Here is a 23,448-nt window from a genome sequence, read left to right as displayed (position 1 = left end):
TTGCCCCTTTAGTGATTCGGCAGACATCAAGCCCATAATCAAGTTCCTCTCACACTCGGCGCAGCATGTCCCCATCAATGAGTTCAAAAGCATCGTTGATGCGAGCTCGCAGTTCTGGCACGTTTCTTGGTAGAGGAGGTTTAAGCACTGAATCTTTCACATAACCCCACAGAAAGAAATCGCATGGGGTTAATTCGGGAGAGCGTGGAGGCCATGACATGAATTGCTGTTCATGATCTCCACCACGACCGATCCATCGGTTTTCCAATCTCCTGCTTAAGAAATGCCGAACATCATGATGGAAGTGCGGTGGAGCACCATCCTGTTGAAAGATGAAGTCGGCGCTGTCGGTCTCCAGTTGTGGCATGAGCCAATTTTCCAACATGTCCAGATACACGTGTCCTGTAACGTTTTTTTCGCAGAAGAAAAAGGGGCCGCGTAAACTTTAAACCGTGAGATTGCACAAAACACGTTAACTTTTGGTGAATTACGAATTTGCTGCACGAATGCGTGAGGATTCTCTACCGCCCAGATTCGCGCATTGTGTCTGTTCACTTCACCATTAAGAAAAAATTTTGCTTCATCACTGAAAACAAGTTTCGCACTCAACGCATCCTCTTCCATGAGCTGTTGCAACCACGCCGAAAATTCAAAGCGTTTGACTTTGTCATCGGATGTCAGGGCTTGTAGCAATTGTAAACGGTAAGGCTTCTGCTTTAGCCTTTTCCGTAATATTTTCCAAACCGTCGGCTGTGGTACGTTTAGCTCCCTGCTTGCTTTATTCGTCGACTTCCGCGGGCCACGCGTGAAACTTGCCCGCACGCGTTCAACCGTTTCTTCGCTCACTGCAGGCCGACCCGTTGATTTCCCCTTACAGAGGCACCCAGAAGCTTCGAACTGTGCATACCATCGCCAAATGGAGTTAGCAGTTGGTGGATCTTTGTTGAACTTCGTCCTGAAGTGTCGTTGCACTGTTATGACTGACTGATGTGAGTGTATTTCAAGCACGACATACGCTTTCTCGGTTTCTCGGCTCCTGTCGCCATTTTGTCTCACTGCGCTCTCGAGCGAGGCAGAAACCTGAAGTGCGGCTTCAGCCGAACAAAACTTTATGAGTTTTTCTACGTATCTGTAGTGTGTCGTGACTATATGTCAATGAATGGACCTACAGTGAATTTATGAAATCGCTTCAATCATTTGTAATACCGCTATATATATATATATATATATATATATATATATATATATATATGTGTGTGTGTGTGTGTGTGTGTGTGTGTGTGTGTGTGTGTGTACATTTGAATTACAAAAACCAAATAATAAAAAAAAGAGTTGCTTGGCGCGAGATCCGATGCGGCGACCTTCGGATTACGAACGCGAGCGCTTACCGCTGCGCCACGACGTTGTAGGAAATTATTAATCGTAGAGAGTGTTTCACCGCAACGGTTTCTTTTAACTGTCGATTTTCTCGACAACGGCTGAGAAGTGCATCTTGGTGCTTTGCCACATTACACCTCTGGCCATGAGCTTTTATTATGCGCAGTATGAATCCAGTCTGAATTTCACAATTGGTGGCCTCCCCTTGTGAGTACTGTGACCTTCCTGACCGAAAATGACGAATCCAGTCGCACAACTGAGGCGATATTCCATAGCCACGGAGTTTGGTTAAAAGACGCTTGTGAGGAACGGTGTCGAAACACGTCTGGAAATCTAAAAAAATGGAAACAATTTCACATCCTCTGTCGATAGCAATCATCACTTCATGAGTATAAAGACCTAGTTGTGTTTCGCAAGAACGATATTTTCTGAATCCGTTCAGACTATGTGTCAATAAATCGTTTTCTTCGAGGTACTTCATAATGCTCAAATGCACTATATGTTCCAAAACCCTTATGGATCACAGTGCACATGTCTGTGGGCCACAACTATAAGCAGTTGGTTTGAAGAACATGATGAACAATTCGAGCGAATGATTTGATCATCCACATAGCCCGACGTCAACTCTATTGAACATTCATGGGAAATAATCGACAGGTTAGTTCGTGCATAAATCCCTGCACCGACAACTCTTTCACAGTTATGGACGCTATAGGGGCAACATGGCTGGATATTTCTGCAGGGGTTTTCCAACGAGTTTTTGAGTATATGAGGCGTCCAACTGCTGCACTACGTCGGGCACAAGGAGACCCGACACGATTTTGAGGAGGTACCCCATAGTGTATAGATTTATGGAAATGAACTGTCATGCTATGTATTTCTTGCTAATTACTCACGTTAATGTAGGGCTGTGGTACAAGGAAGGTGCATTCCATACACTGTTCTTGACTGATTTCTACTGTGAACAAATAATACGTGACTGTTATCTACTACTTCATTTTATTTCTGGTTTCACGTCACTTCAGTATGGAGTCAGAGCAGATTCTTCTCACCACGGTCGATCGTCGTTGTTGTTCACTAGACTCGAGCAAAGAGTTTTGAAATACCACTACCCCTTTCGCTTTGTCATGTTTTGTTTGAGCACTTGGCCCACTTTATTCTGCATTGTGAACCCTAAGTGACACACGAGGCCGTGCTGAAAGTTATTCCTCCGCGATTTTTTTGCCAAAGTTCTTGATTCTTTTTATATAAAACGAACGTTATTGACATTCTACATCGCCATTCTTCATTTCTACATAAGTGCAGCCCTCTGCCAGTAGAGAACATGGAATTGCATGGTGTAAAATGGCGGTGTGTAACGTAACGGTTTCGGTGCCTGAGAAAAGGCGAACTGTAATCAAGTTTAGAATTCTCTTCAATAAAGTTTCGAATTCAAAGAGGTGGTCCATGCATGAAGCATCCTCTCCTTCAGTATGATAATGCCAGCCCACACACGAGCACTGTGACAACTGCAATAATCCGATGTCTTGGGTTCGATGTCATCGGTCATCCTCCGTTTCGACTCGTCCCTTTCCTTCACTTCTTTCCAAAAGTTAAAGAATATCTTCGAGGTCTTCATTTTGGTAGTGATTAAGTGTTGTAAATTAACTAATTCACACATTCTACAGTGACAGTGTCAACAAACTGTTCTTTCGTTGGAAGAAATGCGTTCATAGCCAGGGTGACCATGTTCGAAATAAAGCACAAAGATGTAGAATGTTAATAACGTTCGTTCTATTTAAAAAGCTTTAAGAGTTTTCACAACTCCCCCTGATGGATTTACAGAATTCTGTGGTGTACAGTATTTGAATCACTAAAGCTAATATTTTACGAACAATCTGAATCTCTTGGGAGAATGTTATCAGCAATTACGCTGTCTCTGTCTGCATAGTTGTAATAGTTTAGTATTTTACATCAATTCTATTTTTTAGTGATTATTTCTACAGGATGCTTGTATTGCTGAGTTTAATAGATGTCAGCCATTTGGCATGTAAATCATGCTTCTGGTCTTCATTAGGATGATTGATGAGATACACCTTCCCACGCTGCGCTATCCTATGCAGGCGTCTTCATCTCTGCGCTAACTATTGCAACACACCTGCTTTCTATAGTCAATCCTTGGACTTCCTCTACCTTCGTATTCGCACACGTTCCTGCATTACCAAATGAACTACCCTTTTAAGGCTCAGGATGTGTTCTGTCAAAGAATCTGCTCTTTTAGTGCCGTAATTTTCTTTTCTCCTCAGTTCGATTCAGTACTTCTTCATTGGTTATCCGATCCACGTGCCTAATCTTCTGCACTCTTCTTTAGCACCACGCTTCAGAAGACTGTATTCTCTTCTCGTATGCACTGCATATCATCCGTGTTTACAAAGCAGTCCAAGTAAATAATTTGCTACCGTTTCATTTTATAGTACATGTTAAAAATTTCTCATTCCGTAGAAACACTTGTTGCCAATCTGTATTTTATATCCGCTTTAATTCAGCTATCATTAATTATTTTGCTCATCAAACAGTAAAACTCAGCTACTACCTTCAATGACTCATATCTCAGTTTTTTAATCTAATTGTCTTAACATAATCTGCTTTAAGTCGACTTCATCCCATTATTAATATTTAATTTTTATTGGCTTTCATCTCATAAACTCTTCTCATGACTCTATGCATTCTGTTCAAATTATCTAAGTACATTTCTGGTAGCCAAATTATAACGATATCCATTATCCATCATCATTGTTAAGACCAGGTACAGCTGTAAAATTTTCTATTTGCTAAAAGGAAATTTCCTTTGCATTTAGTAAATAGAAAATTTTTCGACTATCGCGAATCTTATCCCTGACAATGAACATCAACAGTTGTGTACGTCCCGCCAACAAATCTTTCTGTTATAATGACATCAGGAAGCTACAAAATTTTTATTTCTTCACCCTGAATTAGGATTCATTTGCTAGTTGCCAAATGTTCAGATCAAATAACATTGGGGATAGGCTACAATCGTGTCTTACTCCTATCTCAACTAACGTTTACCTTCCATGTCTTACGGCTCTTACAACTGTTGTCTGGCTTCTGTACAATTTGTGCAGAATTTTCCCCTCGACATTTTTTCCCCCGATACCACCAACATTTCAAAATTGTGTATTCCATGCAACATTGTTACCAGAATATTTAGATTCATGTGTCAGGTATGGACACAAATTTCTCCCAGTATATATTAACTTTATGTTAGCTGGTTGTTCCACGGATACGTAAGTCAGATGTCTACTGGATACATTTTTCTAACAATAATATTGTTATTTTATTTACGGATGTCTGTAAAAGGTCTATTTTCTAACTAAAGGCTTTTGACATGCAGTGTATGCTGGAGCTTTAGATCATCGTCTCTTAAACAAAATTCATGGATCTAATAATTTCACTGAAAAAAACACGGAACAAATGGCATTAAACGGAAAAAGGGCTCTGTCGAATAGTCCACTAACATTCTATTTACTCTTTTGAAACATAAAAAGTTTCTGACGTCAAACTCAAGGGGGGAATCACCACTCGTGACCTGTATCACAGTAAGTACGGATAACATGAAGGAGTACAGTGCTCGGTGATCATTCTGCGAAACTACACAGCGCAGCAGGTCGCTGGAATTCCCAGAAATGAAACCCTACTGGCTCGCGAAAAATAAACGTAGGGGTTCGGTGGTGGGGACCAGGAGTGGACTGGAGTGGTATATAAACACGCGTGGGATGCCCGGTCGGCAGTCGTATTCGCACAGCATTAGCGGCAGCAGGCAGAAGCAGCAGCAGCAGATATGAAGGTCACACTAGCGATAGCAGCGGCGGCCTTGTTCGTCGTCATGGCAACCACAGTGGACGCCGCATCGGGTGAGTCTCACTGCGATTGTGAGGCGCCAAGATAATTAATCATTTCGGATTTCCATTCTGGTACCGTTTAAGCAGTGCTGCTCCCGCTGTTTCCACAGAGAAACAAATACAATCGACGCCCCCCACTGTATAGATGTATCTCACCAAGTGAGGTGAGCATTGACTGAAGCAGTAGAGCTTGTGCGTATCCGGGTTAAAATCACCATTCACCTCTCCATAAATCATTTTATGAGGGCTCCAGATTGGGTCCTAAAATAACAACTCATCATCATCGCCTTACAGCAACGCCTTGGCAATGTAGCGATCCACCTTTCCCTCGCCATCATCAATATTAGGTTGTAGTTGTAGCTGTTGCAGTTCTTTCCACTCAGAACAGTTCACAATATGGATGTTCTGGGCCTGCCTTTTGATACTCTTTGCCCAGTACATTTTTCGCAATATATTTTTATGAAGTTTTTATGTCAATCATAAAATGTATGACTGGAATATCAACCAGCCACAAATATCATTTAAAAATGTTAATTTAAATCAGGCGATTTCCGGTTACGGATTTATTGCAAATCCACGTTCACATGTCTCTTCCAGATATCTTTCTTTCCTGCTGGGACCTTGTTTTGTACTCGTTTCTTGACTGAAGACTGTAGCAAAGATGGTTCTTGATTTGATAACTTAAGAGAAATTTTTATCTTTTTAAGTTCATGGAATGATTTTAAACGTAGTAAAACATGAAATGTGCCTCTAACATATTTATTGTATATTCTGTGCCACTAATTGGTTTTGTATATGCGTTACGCATTTTAAAGCAAAGCTTTCCAATGCGTTCTCAGTTTTATTGACGTTCATCACTATTATTTACTCTATTTTTAGCTTGAATCCATATAGCATTTTCATTTTGGTTGCATCCGTCTACTGTTACCTTCGAATTTTCATTGCAATTGTATATGTTGATTCAAAAGTCATGTCCCATGGGACAAATGGGGAGAAACAGAATTCCACTGACAAACTTTCAGAGATGATAGTACGGACAAAAAGAAGAGAAAATGGCTAATAAACATAGACTGTAGAATGCATACATTAGGAGCTATGAGCACTTCTGCATCTTCGATACTGCAAAAACCTATTCTACCGCTGCATCCTTTTTTTTTCCACATTTTGAGAGGCGTTGGTAGAAACCAAAACGAGAAAAAACATGTCCACTAGACAAGGGCTCTAAAGGGCATACCTTACGAACAGTGAGTGCTTGTTCAGTAGGTAAGACGTGCACCACAGAAACGAAGATGAAAAGGTGTACATGGCTCCAAGTACAAGTGGAATATGCGTATATGCTTCTACTTTTTAATCATCGAGAGTCTAAGATGACGTAGGAAACGCAAATAAGATATCTTTAATTGAAATTACGGATTCGAAAATACACATCACAAAATCTTACTTAACGTAACGATAATGGCGACGTGCTATTTAGAATACATTTTAAAAACCGCGGATAGAGGGTATTTCTCACACTAGAGCGTTATGGAACCCTATAGAACAGTTACCGCTGAAGATACACGCCTCCATGTGATTTAAATTTCATCAGTTTAGAATTCCGTGGCATCTTTATTCTTATAGGAAATATTTTGCGTTTTAATTCATTCTTCGTGGTATTTTTCGGGATTTCCTAAAAGAAGTAATCGTTACTCTTAAGTAATTTGGAATTTTCGCGCTTAATGCATGGATTCTACAAACACTATAAAAACGACGATTACTTTCACCATAATATGTGTGAGACATAAACGATTCTTCAAATGTTTTCCGAAGAATGAAATCGTCAGACAAACAGCCACGGATCTTTCTTTGGTATGCGGTACACACAACAACCCAACGGGAACGTACGGCAAACTCCCCTAGCTCTTGTTACGATAAAATTTTATGCAACAAAGAATGAGTCGGGGTGTTTACGAATGGTCTTTCACTACGACGCTCTTACAATATTCTTACTTACGCAGTTGATCTGCAGATTCTTCATCTTGTCCCGAAATCTTTTGTTGAACAGTTTATCGTGTAGTCAAAAAATTTAAAACCGGAGTGGTACAAAGCAGCATTATTGGGAAGTTTAATGTTTCTTTTATTTTCTACTTTTATTTTTATTTCTTTTATATCAGAGTTCATAACACATCTTCGTACTTCCACGTTGCCAGAGAATGATACTGAAACTGATATGAACGAGTTAGCATGGAGTGTTATTACAACAAGAAATCGACCGACGCTACAATCAAAGGAAAGTTGACGACGGGGAACTGCACCAATTCGTTCGGTAAAACCGCCATTAACGAAACCGTGTGTTCGCTACAGATGATAGTCATACAAATCATTGCGAATTACATACGTCTAAGATATTTTCAAAAAAGTGTTAACGATGAATGGATTTAAAAAAGATGAGTACCGTAACTGTATTGAGAGAGGTCTCATTTGCTACATCAGTGGAAATATCACCAGTTGGACTAAGACGAGTAGTTCAAGAAACGTCAAATTGAGTACGAGAAATCCACGGACATATCCAACGCCTAATTCATTTGTACAGTATATTTTATAACTAGTCTACATAAACATTTTTTTCATCTTAATCTTATTTGTGGAGACGGGTTTGTGAATGCACGTCCAAGTGCATGAAAATCACATTACCGCATTCGTTATTGTTACGAAAGTCGTATTCCTGATGCTTGAATCCCGTATTGACACAAAAATTAAAAGCTCGGTGGACATCTGTGCCACAAGGAGCCATTTGCATGTTTAAAAGCTAAGCTAAATGAGGCGTCATTCATCATTTGGTTTTGCAGTTCTTCCAAATGCAGGGCCTGCTGACGAAATTATAAAATTTCAGGTGCACCTGTTGTTGAAACAATTGCCTTTGATATAAATCCAAACACGTTGTACGCCCTTTGTGGCATTGTTGTCGGATTCTTAAAGGGCTTATTTCAATAGTGGTACAAGTCCATTTTTGTTCATTGTGAGATACATAGTCCTAAAGCTAAATGAGCGCTGAAAAATCTGCAGTTGAGACACCAGAAATATTCAGGTATATATACTTCAGTATTTCTGGTATCTCAACGCTTTCTGGTATTTCAGCGCTCATTTAACTTTAGGACTCTGTATCTCAGAACTTGTGCCATTATTCAGTAGAAAATGAAGCATGTTCTTCAGTAGAGAATTATTTGTGGGGTGGTTCTCAGCAAGTTTCTTTGTCTGAATAGTTGCATGCTGAATGCATATACATGACCCAAAACATCATGTTGCCCCATGAAAAGTAAGTAAGGAAACATAATGTAATGACGTTCCCGGCAAAACCGCAGAACGCTTCTTGACAGCTACAAAGATGAATATTAAATCCTGTCTGAGACAGTAAACACATTTTCATTTGCTGGTTGGTTTTTGTTCTAGAGTGTACTCCAGGAGCCAAGAAGAAGGAAGACTGTAACACTTGTACGTGCACTGCAACAGGCGTCTGGGCCTGCACGCGCAGGGGATGTATTACGAAGAGAGGTAAGCGGCTGTCTGCTTCATTTGAGAGTTTCCTCTGTAGTTTGACGAAATACAGGTGTCGAGCAATAATTGTGTTGACATTGTTCAATAATTTTTCGTCCATTATAGTGTAGAATGCAAGGTGTAATAAAACATACAGTGTAGCATGTAACGTGCATGAAATGGTACGGACAAACATCAAAGAGTTGTAGAGGGTCTCATGAGTAACAAATTCAGTGCAGGAACCCCAAAGTCGATTCAGGGCGTTGAACTCACAGGGGCTGGTAAGAGAGGTTATGGCAGCTAACGTCAGCTCGCTGGTGGGCCCGTAATCAGGACTTCGTGCAGTGGAACTGTTGTTTGTTATTCAGTGTTGACGAATGACTTCCACAAAGTAAAATGGATACGATAGAGGTGAGTCCTGCATAGATAACCACTGGCCCCTACATTTACAACGCTCTGTAGTGTCACTGGATGACAGTTCCACACACGGGATTTTATTAATGGTTTCTTTCAAATGCAGGTTGAGCAAAAAAAACTGACGCTGAAAATATTTCTATGACTAAAGCGCAACTCACGTTTGTTAATGAATAGGAGAACTGCCCACCACAGAAAATTCTGGAAACGCGATTTAGGTGCGCCAATTACGTACTGTCACATGTCTGCGAATGCGCATCTCCCACACGCTCTGTCGCGAGTATTTCACAGCGTCGTTAAGTCTGAGTGGGTGAGAGGAGCAGACATGCTTAGTGGCCATATGAACGTAATATCAAACGGTGCTCATGATAAAACGACGCATGTTCATTTTCGAATGTTATACGAAGCAGAATTTGTGTAAAACGTGTGTGGAACAGTTTGCGCAATAGCTGAAGAGAGGTGCTTTGCAAATGCTCCAGCAAAGCCTGCAGTGCAAAACCTAGTGGTAAAATGAAACAGAGTGTGTAGCGAGGAGCCAACCTCTCTTAGGCACCGGGTTCTTTGGACGACGCCACACATTCTACGGTACCGATACTATTCCCACTTCTGAATTTTTTTAGACTGAAGAAGTTATTCTCTGCCCAGAATTTTCAAAATGCGAAAGTGCGTACACAACCCACAGACACAGGTTCCAATTTCACGGAGGTCACTTCTATAAGAGGGGAAGTTAATCCGCCAGCATTAAGAACCTCTCAGTCATCTATGGCTACATCTACCGGGTGATCAAAAAGTCAGCATAAATTTGAAAACTTATTAAACCACGGAATAATGTAGATGGAGAGGTAAAAACTGACACACTTGCTTGGAATAACATGGGGTTTTATTAGAACAAAAAAAATATTGCTAGACGCGTGAAAGATCTCTTGCGCGCGTCGTTTGGTGATGATCGTGTGCACAGCCACCACTTTCGTCATGCTTGGCCTCCCAGGTCTCCAGACCCCTGTCCGTGCGATTATTGGCTTTGGGGTTACCTGAAGTCGCAAGTGTATCGTGATCGACCGACATCTCTAGGGATGCTGAAAGACAACATCCGACGCCAATGCCTCACCACAACTCCGGACATGCTTTACAGTGCTGTTCACAACATTATTCCTCGACTACAGCTATTGTTGAGGAATGATGGTGGACATATTGAGCATTTCCTGTAAAGAACAATGTGGTGTCACCGCCAGACACCACACTTGCTAGGTGGTAGCTTTAAATCGGCCGCGGTCCATTAGTATACGTCGGACCCGCGTGTCGCCACTATCAGTAATTGCAGACCGAGCGCCGCCACACGGCGGGTCTAGAGAGACTTACTAGCACTCGCCCCAGTTGTACGGACAACTTAGCTAGCGATGCAACACTGACGAAGCCTCGTTTATTTGCGGAGAAGATAGTTAGAATAGCCTTCAGCTAAGTCAATGGCTACGACCTAGCAAGGCGCCATAGCAATTGATAGTTATCGTATGAAGCATGTCTCATCAAGAACGATGTATACAAATGATGGATTAAAGTTAAGTATTCCAGCAGCTACGTACTTTTCTTTATAGCATTCATTACGTATCCTGTTTCAGACCTCACGCCATCCTGCGTGAGCTTATAGCGTGCATTTCGGCCTTCCCTAGCTATATAACAAACAACATCTTTGCTTTGTCTAACCTTGTTATGCTAATTACTGCTATTCTGATCAGATGAAGCGCCATCTATCGGACTTTTTTGAACTTTTGTATTTTTTTGGTTCTAGTAAAACCCCATGTCATTCCAAGCATGTGTGTCAATTTGTACCTCTATATCTACATTATTCCGTGATTTATTCAGTTTTCAAATTTATACTGACTTTTTGATCACCCAGTACTTAATTACGCGCTAGCCAGCACTTGGTGCACTGCAGAGGGTACTTTTTACCACTGCTAGTCACTTCCCTTCCTCTTCCATTCTCAAATAAAGCGAGGATAAACCGACTGTCTATGTGACACCTTATATACGTCACTAAATGTACGTTGGCGGCAGTCCAATCATTGTCTAGTCAGCTGCAACTGCTGGTTCTCTAAATTTTATGAATACTGTTCCGCTAAAAGAACGTAACTGGTGAATTTGAGATCACAAAGAGTGTTGGATCTGTCGCAAAAATAATTTTCCTTGTACCTATATTATCATTCTGTTTGTCCAAGGCAAATTTTCTTTTTGTAGGTCTTTTGCACATAGTTTCAGAACAAATTGGAAAGAAATTCAGGTATATTAAAGAAGAAATAGGGGAAAAGTAAATATAGGACAATGTTAATGGAGAAGGCCAACTGAGTGGCGTGTCTGTCGAAATATACAGCCACATTTTGTAGAGGCTTCCCGGTTCCCTGAATATGTGGTTACTGTATTGTCGCTTCACAGAGGCAGAGGAGTCGCCCATCGTGAAACGGGAAGCCCAGAGCTGTACACCCAACTCGACCTTCAAGAAGGACTGTAACACGTGCACGTGCAACAGCAGTGGAACGTCCGCCATCTGCACCCAGCTGGGATGTCTCAGCCGCGGCCGTAGACGTGAGTCCATCTCTCTCTCATTTCTGTTCGTCTCACTGCGTATTTCTCTGAGTTATAAATTCTTTCCGTGTATGGCCCTAATTTCACTGAACTGAATTATTTGGCCGTGACACATCAAGCTAATATTGCTTTTGCTTATTCAGAATACTGACCTAAGTACCTGCATACACAACGCAGCTCAAATAAAACTCATGAACGACGTGGCGTGGTAACTGGTGGCTTGCGATTCTTCAGCTGTGTAGTTGAATAGAACAAATAAACTCTGTTTGCCGTTGTCTTCTCTACTATCAGATTAAAGTGACCTCAACTGAAAATGATATTCCCCGGACCTTGGAGGTAGTGGATCTGTTCTCCTACAGCAGGGTCTCAATTACAGACGTAAATAAATAAACTGCTTAATGGAAGGATTAGGCGTAGACTATAGACCAGTAACAGATGGGCAATATTAATTAAATTTCATATATTCACAATGGAGCACAAAAATGGGAGGTAATCTCATTACATAGAGTCGGATTTTGCCAGCACACAATATGAACCGTACAGCGCGCCGCTTGCTTGATAATTTGGAATCCAGAACGAAAGTAATGAGTCATGAGTAATTACAAATTGCGAGCACGCAGACAGGGGCAGTGAGACAAAGTTTACCTCCCTAGTGATTTTAATTGAGAGCGACTACTCCCTCGCAGTGTATTTGCAGTTTAGCTGTGGATGAATGTGCTACTGACGTTTTATTGCGAATGTCCTGAAAAACAGGGAACGAAATTGTATCGTGAAAAAGGCAGCAACTACCACACTTGCGGTAGTCACAAAGCGATGCCTACCAACGACAGCAACGAACTGAGACCAAGAGGTCGTCTCCCAGCAGTCTTGCAGCCTCTAACGCCGCACAACTGTGTACTTCCCTTGCTAGAATAAGGTCACTGTAGCCAACTTAACTGTGGCCAGAGATATGGTTCACCGCTTAGGACTTCTGCAGAGGGGCAGTTGATGGTTCTGAGTTGGCGCCAGCTCTCTGGGAACACGGTTATGGTAACTGTCCCTCTGCACTGCTGTTGTCTTGATTTGATTTTGGAACTAACGGAGACTGGAACTTCTGCAGATTTACGCTAGCTTGAGTATTTTTAATTAAATGAAGGTGACCAAGAAAATTGGCTATAGATATCCAAGCTCCAGCAGAAGCGATTTGACAGGATGAGCATAATTTGAAGTGGAAAATATTTAATTCAGTCAATGTCTATTGTTTGAAAAAGGTATGATAGTGTAAACAAATGTGCAAGGAAATGTAGATCACACCTGCAGTGATCTTTCGTGTGAATAGTAAGACCCATGGCGTTTTGTAAAATACATAGTCATGTGCAAACAAACAGTGAAAACGGAAGTGAAATAAACCAGTAGCCACAAATCTTTTAAGTTTAAACACAGTAGTGTTCACGTACAAAATTGTTGCACCTGAGTATCTCCTTCCAAACCCACTGGATCGATTTCGACCAAATGTGGCACAAAAATACAAGGCCTCAGAAATATCAGTATGGTGGAGTTTACAATATCCTAGCTCTGATGGTAGTGGAGATACAGGCAAAAACGTGATTTTTTCAGTCCCTGAAGTATAGGCTCCCTGTAACAGAGGCGAATTGTGTGGGAACAGTATCAGACAGCCAAATCAACTTGCTTTGCAGGGCATGTACACGTCAGGGTCAAGAATCAGTTTTCTGGGCCACAACGTGTGGCCTGCCCTATTGTGTTGGAGTTGTATTGGCCTGCTTTATCGACCTGCGTTGCACAGCAGTCTGCACATCAGGGACAGATACATTATTTTCAAGTCCCTGATACGAGCCTGCTCTGTACGAAATGCATTTGTGGGAGTACTATCAGCTTGCTTTATTGAACTGTACAGCAGGTGCTATACTTGCCAATGAGAAAGACTATGGTCAGGCTGAAATGGATAGATGAGGTGAAGTACAAAGTGATGGGGAGAAGGAAATGGACAGAGAGAGGGAAAGAGGGGAAAATGCATGAGGCAGATTGTAGAAGGATATGGGGCAGGTACGAAAGGAAGAGGTGAGGTGGAGGTGGAGGTGGTAAGAGAAATGGAGAGGAGGATGTGGTCAGAGGGAGGAGGAGGAAGTTATGATCCGAAAGAGGGGATGGAGGTAATGGACAAAGATAGCGAGAGGAGACGGATGAAGAGACAGAGAGAGTGGGGAGGAGGATACAGATAACAGCCTGGAGCGTATATTTCACTGGGTGTAAGGATGAATTCAGAATTTTCTTCGTTTTCTCATTCATGTGTAATAATAATCGACTACTGCGTCTTCCTGACTCTGTACTCAACATGCCCAATGTTACAAAAAGACGCTAAGGTGCAACAAACAGTACTCCCTCTCTTCCACACTGCAGTTGTTCACTCCAGGGAAACGCCGAATATGTAGCTGCGCTACCAGCCACTCACCAGCCGGTCACGAATTTAGTTGGCCCGCCGGTTCCGTTTCTTTTGAATCACACCACGTGCGGAAGGCCTAATAGTTAAACTAGAATCAGGTTTAGAACAGTGACTCGAGCACGCCTGTACTTCGCATGCCTTACCAGCTGAGTCACCTTAGGTGGTTCTCCTGCATGGAAAGTGGAGGAATACGACGAGTATTTAGTCTAAAGAATTCATCAAGAATTATTTCTGTGCTATAGACTTGCATTCTTGAATAGTTATTTCCAAAGACACGTCTGGCCAGGAAAGTTTATACTTTTTTGGGGGTTATCTGAGTCATCTTAAGAGGAATTTTGGGATGGTTTCTTTTTAAAAGATCGTGGCCGTCATTGTCCATTTTGAGTGTTTTTCTCTCCGTTCTGTGCTTCTATTCTTTGCATCCATTCTGAAGTTTTTCCGCTTTTTCTGACCTTCTGGAGCTTCTGCTCTTTACGTCCACTCCCAATTCAAAAAAAAGTTCAAATGTGTGTGAATTCCTAAAGGAACAAACTGCTTAGTTCATCGGTCGCCAGACTTAAGCAGTACTTAAACTGACTTATGCTAAGAACAACACAAACACCCACGCCCGAGGGAGGACTCGAACCTCCGGTGGGAGGGACGCCTCAAACCGCGTGGCCACTCTGCACGGCATTCTGAAATCATCCTTTTTTTGTTCATTTTGATCTTCTGTCATTTCTGTCAATTCTCATCTTCTGTTCTTTCAGTCAGTTCTCATTTTCTGCTCTTTCTGTCCATTCTCAGCTTCTGTTAATGCTGTCCATTCTAAATTTCTGATCTTTCTGTGCATCCTGCGCTTTTGTTTTTTCTGCCCATTCTCAGCTAGCGCGCTTCCTGCCGATTCTCAGTTTCTGCTCTTTCTGTCCATTCTAATCTTATTCATTTTCTGTCCGATCTGAGCTTCTGTGCTTCTAACCATTCTGAGCTTCTGTTCAATCTGTCCACTCAGAGAATTTGTGCTTCTTCTACATTGTATAGTCTTGTCAGTTTCCCTCTCCCCTTTTTGATACTCTGTTTTGTCCATCCTATCCCTTCTGATGTTCTATACATTATTTATATATTTTGTCTTCCTGATGTCCTGTTGTATGACGTGTTACATTTGATATAGAAGCTGCTACTTTTACAAAGGCACTCCTACAACTGTTTCCTACTTTAAAATAAACACGAATGTGAATAAAAACTTCTTGCATTAATTGTGAAAAGTGCTTCAATCTTTAGTTCTTTAGTAAAGATGAATCCTTTATAATGAGCAAAAGCTGCTCTATTGCTCTCAGAGGCAGTTATTTGAATCTTGTTTGATATTGTGTTGCAGAGGTGAACTGCACTCCAGGAACGACCTTCAAGGACAAGTGTAACACCTGCCGCTGCAGCTCCAATGGCAGGAGCGCCGCCTGCACCTTGAAAGCGTGTCCCCCTGGCTCGTATTAACCAGGTATGCGTCCACTCTTTTTGACGTTCGGCTTTGTGAATATCAGATCTGAACAACTTAGTGTGTTAATGCTGCAGTGAAGGCTGTCATGCACAATGTTTATGTCAGCACATCTTCCAGACCGAGATGCAGCGGTCGGTATATGAGACTACTGATGTTTCATATCCATCTATGGGAGATTCGAGTTAAGCGAGGTGAAATATAAATCCTGAATTTGCAGTAAGAGAATAGCGATTGGTTTACTTTTAACTGGCAATGGAATCAACAGCCAAAGATAATCATGCATTAGGCGTCACATGACGTCTGGCTGTGTTTTACATACAATACTTAGTACATTTAAAAACTCGGAGCACCCTGAGGTTTGCGAGTTTTTGTCTCTGAATATACCTCCCTTGGATGGGGACAGAACGTTAATACACAGTTTCATACAACTATCATGTTCTCTGAAACATCATATCTTAATTGTTATTTTTTATGCTGGAAAAGTCTGTAGAAAAGCCTGGGCTACTTACAGTGCAGCATGATCTGAGGCCACTGTTTTAACGACAAAACTCTAAATACCAAGTAATTGTAGAATGAGTGTGCTTGTGTGTGGGCACGCTCGCGCGCGCGCGCGCGTGTGTGTGTGTGTGTGTGTGTGTGTGTGTGTGTGTGTCTGATATATATATATATATATATATATATATATATATATATATATATATATATATATATATATATATATATATAGAGAGAGAGAGAGAGAGAGAGAGAGGGAGAGAGAGAGAGAGTGAGTGTGAGTGAGTTAGCGAGTAAGTGAGGTTTCAATTAGTGAGTGAGTGTGTGTATGAATGGGTGAATGAGATAGTGAATGTGTGAGCGTGGGTCTGAATGACTGAGTGAGTGAGTGTATATGAGTGTGGGTGTGAATGACTGAGTGAGTGAGTGTGTGTGAGTGTGGGTGTGAATGACTGAGTGACTGAGAGAGTAAGTAAGCCATTTAAATTTTGTCTTAGACCTTTCACCTCAATTTATTAATAAGAATTTACAGTGGCCTAAAATATAGAAATATGTCTTTACACTTACATACAGCACATATCATTTTGATGGTCTCTTATCGTACTTGTGTGTGTTTTTAAGGGCGAAGGAGATGCTCCTTATCATACTGTAACAAACTGATAATGGCAAAATATAAATTCCATTTATTTAGTCGTATATGCATTGTTGTCTCAAAATCACTGCACAATAACAGCAACAGAGGAAAGATAAATCTATTAAAGATCTTAGTTGTTCGTTCTTTATACTGATATTTTCCAGTCCAGTGTAATAACTTGTCTTACATTTTTAAATATTATAACTATGCAATATCAATAGTAAAACCATGACTATGATTTCCGGTTAAGACGCCATGCAAGATGAAACTAATGACTTCTAGACTCAATAAACATTGTTGTGGGTGTCACTATCGTGAAAAAGGCTTTAAAAAGCCAGCTACTGAGAGGTTGTCTCACTAACGTTATAACGATTCATTCGTGCACTCCTCAATCTTTGTTAGTTTATTTAATTCCTTTTTAAATAGTTGATACTTTCACAAACGTGGCACTGCGCTGTACTTCCCTATTTAAATATAACGTTGCTTCATTTGTAAGTCTGAGAGTAGCAAGATATGTGCCGATGCAGCTGACATCAGTAATCCCTTCCCTTCCCTCTCCGTCCTCCCCCTCTACCTTTAATTTTCGTGTGGTGTAAATATTAAAGGTATTGGTGAAAATTACTAACAGATCCTAACATGAGAAACGCTAAGTATTGTTTACTTAATCTAAATTAAATACTCCTCATACTGGCATGTGAATATTTTGATTTTTCTTTTCAGCGTTCGTCCGTGAAGGTGACAGATTGTGTGATAAGTTCTCTGCAGTCAAAAGAAACAACGCCATTTCTGTGATGTGGACCTCCGTCTTTAATCTCGGCGGCGAATTTTCATCTACTTCCAATTTGTTATTTGTAATTTCCTTATCGTCTTCAAGCATAAAAAATAAACACAATGGTTGTAATCCATCAAATATAGAGTTTGTTTCACATACTCCACCTAACCTATATTTCATTTTAATTCAGTATTTGTATGTTTTAATTTTACTTTTCTGTTCATTTCTTCGTAAAGTTATTATTATTCTTTTTACAATCATCAACTAACACAGTGATGTAGTTCTGTATGGTAATAGTATACTATCCGCACATGCTCGACGACTTCCACACCCTTCTGCTACTTGCGTCAGCAGTAGTGTTGGACACCTAATTTGCATCCATTGTACGAGTACTGCACACCAAGAAGTATTGAGTGAAACAGAAAGTGAATTATATGTTTGCAGTTTTTCACATTTGTCGAGCTTCTTCACTATCTTTGTCGCAGTAATATGAACAGTTACATCATGGATCCAAATAAATCAAAATTTGTACTATTCGTCGTCAGATGGTATACAAGACTTTCCATTCCATCTTAGGATAAGCTGATTCTGATGAAATGTATCCACCTAAAGTGGGCAGTAATGCATTATGTAGTGGCTATGGCCAATACATTTTAAGAGGACAAACATAATGCTTAAATAGTATTAAATAAATCGAAAGAGCTATGAACAACTGTAAATGATAATTTGTAGTGAACTGGACTCTCGGCATTACTCTGAACGTTACTTTTCGTAATATTATTTTATTGGCTCCTGGGTACACCAAAACTGGTAGCGCTTCCCTTCCACAAATTGATAAGTAATTTAATACACCAAATTACACTGAAATTAACGATCACACTTCAATAAGTAGCGTGACGAGAAATTATCTGTAGTTGAAGTTATCAAACTGGTTTTTAAATATAAAAAAGTAGCACACGCACACAACCATAAACCGATGGAATATATTTTAATGCCATATTTTAACAAGTATACCACAAGCTATTCGTAACTGTTCATGTTCACGGTTGTCCGATCATCACGTATTGGATGAATGGTGCAGAAAACGTACAGCTACGTCTCTATCCATTGGACAGTAGCAACTCAGCCTACGTACTCAACTATTTTCTGGCTGTATTCCAATCCTTGCCTTCCTGCAAAGCTTTGCTACAGCCTCTAGTACGATGGCAGTAATTCCTTATTCCCTGTTGCCTTGACACATGTCCTACCGTCCTGTCCCATCCCCTTGGCAGTGCTTGCCACATGTTGCCGTCCTCGTCCATTCTGAGGAAAATTTCCTTCCTTACCTTATTAGTCTACCTAACTGTCAACATTTGTCTGTAACACCACATTTCAATGGCTTCGATTCTTTCTGTTCTGGTTTTCCTCCAATTCATGTCTCAGTACCAACGACATGGTTCTGAATAATGGCCTGCCACAGGGTTCGGCACTAGCACCAGTTCTTTTCATTCTGTATATTGCCGACATGCCAGATACAAAATACGTAATTTTGCATATGTGGACGACCTGGCCATCGCGTATGGAGATAAACATATTAACGACCACGACAAAATATTTAATGCAGACATGGAACTACTGAACACCTACTACCTCAAGTGGCTTTTGCATCCAAACCCTAGCAATACCACCAGCACCATAGTGCACCCTAACAATAAGGACAGAAGTAGAAAACGACAACGCTCTATGAATGGGCAAAGTATCAGGCATGAGGATAAGCCTAAGTACTTGGGAATGAAATTAGATTGCACTCTAGCTTATACGGCACATCTACGATGTACAAAACAGAAATGCCGTAATGATAGCCTGTCGGAACTAACTGGAACGACATGCGGCTGCGAAGGCAGCACATTGAGGACTTCACCACTATTGCTTGCCTACAGCGTGGCTGAGTATTGCTCGCCAGTCATGATGAGAAGTGCATTCATAGCCTACGTGGACGTACAACTTAAGGAAACAATGTGGATAATCTCCAGAACACTTCGGGTTACCTCGTGTGCCCGGCTGCCTAGCCTAGCAAACATAGAGCCCCATCAAATCTATTCGAACATAGTTAGCCACAAGATCATATAGAAAATTCCTGGACAATCCAGAGATCTCACACCTCTAAACCGACTTAAATCCAGGCCACCTTTATTCAAAATCAACGAAGAATTGCAAGGCTTCGACTCGAAGACAGTTTGGAAAGAACTGTGGGCTGTAAGTCGACATAAGAATCGAAACTTGAGGGACGACTCCACAAGAAGATCCATGGATTCAACCTCCCAAGGAAATTACGGACAACTTTGAACCGTGTCATGAAGAGTGTTGTTAGGTGTAAGAAATTGATGAACAAATGGGGGCTGTCCGGAGTGGTCAAGCGGTTCTAGGCTCTACAGTCTGGAACCGCGCGACCGCTACGGTCGCAGGTTCGAATCCTGCCCCCGGCATGGATGTGTGTGATGTCCTTAGGTTAGTTAGGTTTAAGTGGTTCTAAGTTCTATGGGACTGATGACCTCACAAGGTAAGTCCCATAGTGCTCAGATCCGTTTGAACCCAACAAATGGTGCCTATCGGACAGACCTGAATGTGAGTGTGGGATACACAATCAGTGGACCATTTACTTGTGTGAAGTGCACGGCCATGATGGTGATCTGGAAGACAGACACAGGCTCTCTGGGTGAGTCACAGAGTGGCTCAAGAACGTTCGTAATATTTTATAATATTATAATAAAACATGTAAGGAATATTCTAACTCAGTATAGAGCTATTATAATATTTTAGATAACACATTATGTAATGAATGCCTTTGTAAATGCCCAACCAGTAAATAACGATTATTCTACATTTGTCACTACTGCATGTGAAATCTGTCGTTCTTTGTGGATACTCGATGTCCCCTGGTAGTCTGACGTGACAAAGGCCCAAAAAAATTCTACAGCATTATTACGTGAATAATCTCTGTTGTGCCCTAACCATAGTTGCACTGTATCCCACTACCTAATGAACGATGCCACTTTTTTTGTCTGAAGTTGGTCTTGTGCGATCGTTGGACTCAAGTTCTCTAAACACTGTTGCTTCCTGGTGTTTGCTTCGCATGACTGACTAGTTATAAACTGTGCAGTTAGAAGCTGAAACTTGCACTTTTCGTCTTTCTATGGGACCGACATTTTGTCAACGTGTAATTGTATGTTATCACACTCAGACTGAGAGTACTTCTCATGTCTGAACTACAAGGTTCTCTATAAATCACCTAGTCACGTTATTCAAAAATTTACTTATATATTGAACCGTTTCGGGCGGAGAGTATTTTCAAAATGCCCGTATAAAAAGTAAGGTGTCACGTACGTGCTTCCTCACTGTCAGTGCTTGAATTAGCACGCTCTTCATGGAAAAAAAATGTCCTGATAACTAAAGATGTGATATACACTACTGGGCATTAAAATTGCTACACCAAGAAGAAATGCAGATGACAAACGGCTATTCACTGGTCAAATATATTATACTGGAACTGACATGTGATTACATTTTCACGCAATTTGGGCACATAGATCCTGAGAAATCAGTACCCAGAACAACCACCTCTGGCCGTAATAACGGCCTTGATACACCTGGGCATTGAGTCAAACAGTGCTTGGATGGCGTGTACAGGTACAGCTGCCCATGCAGCTTCAACACGATACCACAGTTCATCAAGAGTAGTGACTGGCGTATTGTGATGAGCCAATTGCTCGGCCACCATTGACCAGACGCTTTCAATTGGTGACAGATCTGGAGAATATGCTGACCAGGGCAGCAATCGACCATTTTCTGTATCGAGAAAGGCTCGTACAAGACCTGCAACATGCGGTCGTGCATTGTCCTGCTGAAATGTAGGGTTTCGCAGGGATCGGATGATGGGTAGAGCCACGGGTCGTAACACATCTGAAATGTAACGTCCATTGTTCAAAGTGCCGTCAATGCGAACAAGAGGTGACCGACACGTGTAACCAATGGCACCCCATACCATCACGCCGGGTGATACGACAGTATGGCGATGACGAATACACGCTTCCAATGTGCGTTCACCGCGATGTCGCCAAACACAGATACGACCATCACGATGCTGTAAACATTACCTGGATTCATCCGACAAAATGACGATTTGCCGTTCGTGCACCCAGGTTCGTCGTTGAGTACACCATCGCAGGCGCTCCTGTCTGTGATCAAGCGTCAAGGGTAACCGCAGCCATGGTCTCCGAGCTGATAGTCCATGCTGCTGCAAACGTCGTCGAACTGTTCGTGCAGATGGTTGTTCTCTTGCAAACGTCCCCGTCTGTTGACTCAGGGATCGAGACGTGGCTGCACGATCCATTAGAGCCATGCGGATAAGATGCCTGTCATCTCGACTGCTAGTGATACGAGGCCGTTGGGATCCAGCACGGTGTTCCGTATTACCCTCCTGAACCCACCGATTCCATATTCTGCTAACAGTCATTGGATCTCGACCAACGCGAGCAGCAATGTCGCGATACGATAAACAGTAATCGCGATAGGCTACAATCTGACCTTTATCAAAGTCGGAAACGTGATGGTACGCAATTCTCCTCCTTGCACGAGGTATCACTACAACGTTTCACCAGGTAAGGCCGGTCAGTTGCTATTTGTGTATGAGAAATCGGTTGGAAACTTTCGTGATGCCAGCACGTTGTAGGTGTCACCACCGGCGCCAACCTTGTGTGAATACTCTGAAAAGCTCATCATTTGCATATAACAGCATCTTCTTCCTGTCGGTTAAATTTCACGACTGTAGCACGTCATTTTCGTGGTGTTGCAATTTTAATGGCCAGTAGTGTATTATAAGCCCGAGTGACAAATTAGTTCTGGGTGCAGTTAGAACTGTCTACTTCCGTGGTCTCTGTACTGAAGCAGCCGTGGCAGCGAGCTGCCACATGGTGGCCATGCTGCGTGAATGGCGCCCGGAGCCGTGGCCGCTTTGTGTTTATGAGGGGCGAGACGGTAGTGGGTTCGTGCGTGCCTTAAAAAATTTCTGGATTTAAATGACCTAGAACAGAATGCGAACACTAATGTTTTATAGCAACTCTCCGCGTCCTAATGCATCTGACATTAATAATTGGGTACTCGAGGAGGTTACGATTGCTCATGATGATACAGAATGAAAAATGTTCGTATCTTCGCACAAAACCCGCCGAAACGTTCTGGGCAGACTTAGAGGTGTAAAAGAAGGGAACTGTCCTCTCGACGTATCTGGCAGCTTCAAAGACATTTAAATTAAAATATCACGACATTCGCTATTTTTTACCCGTTACCATTGTTACCCATCTCATATAATACAATGCAATGTGTCAAGTAAAGTAATATGATACATGGTATCTTCCCCTCCGGGAACAAATCCTCATCCAGAAATTTTATCACCTAAGGGAAACTAATTTAGTTATTACATGTCCCTCCTGAGCTTTTGGTATTACATAACGTTCCTATATATGCGAATCATCTCGATTTTTGGGGCAGGATAGTGGCTTCATGCTATAAAAGCTGCAAGATGCAGGTGGGCCAACATCTTGCAACTAAAGACCTCACTACAACGGGAAGAAGGGTTAACTCGTAAAAAAGCCCAATTTAAATGTTTTTGAAGCTGGCAGATAAGTCAAAAGCCATCTCCCTTCTTTTACAATCGTCACTCAGTCCAGGACGTACTTATCCTTTTTGTGATATGACAGGAGGATTTTTCATTCTGGTTCCCAACTTCTACTCTACCATAATTTTGACATTAGACCGCCATAACTTGGCAACCGATGTAGCTTTTTGTCGACTCGAGTTACAACTAGGCCGGTATAGGCT

At 41.6% G+C, this 23,448-nt stretch overlaps 1 protein-coding gene and 1 long non-coding RNA gene across 3 annotated transcripts in view; both read left to right on the top strand.

Moving 5' to 3' along the window:
* LOC124712518 (U-reduvitoxin-Pr21-like) overlaps positions 1-23,448 on the top strand; it is a 177,464-nt gene that overhangs the window by 87,336 nt on the left and 66,680 nt on the right. For both annotated transcript variants that reach the window (XM_047242829.1, XM_047242828.1), the window contains exons 4-5: positions 8,706-8,807; positions 11,631-11,780. In XM_047242829.1, the coding sequence (XP_047098785.1) occupies positions 8,706-8,807; positions 11,631-11,780 (252 nt within the window). The remainder of the gene's footprint in view (positions 1-8,705; positions 8,808-11,630; positions 11,781-23,448) is intronic.
* On the top strand, positions 15,571-17,730 carry LOC124712520. Its single transcript, XR_007005586.1, has 2 exons — positions 15,571-15,691; positions 17,541-17,730. It is a non-coding gene; the product is annotated as an uncharacterized LOC124712520 (long non-coding RNA).

This window comes from Schistocerca piceifrons, chromosome 8 (genome assembly GCF_021461385.2).
Source record: "Schistocerca piceifrons isolate TAMUIC-IGC-003096 chromosome 8, iqSchPice1.1, whole genome shotgun sequence".
NCBI classification, from domain to species: Eukaryota; Metazoa; Arthropoda; class Insecta; order Orthoptera; family Acrididae; genus Schistocerca; species Schistocerca piceifrons.
The sequence above is the reverse complement of the archived record's forward strand: the minus strand, read 5'-3'. Positions and strand labels throughout refer to the sequence as shown.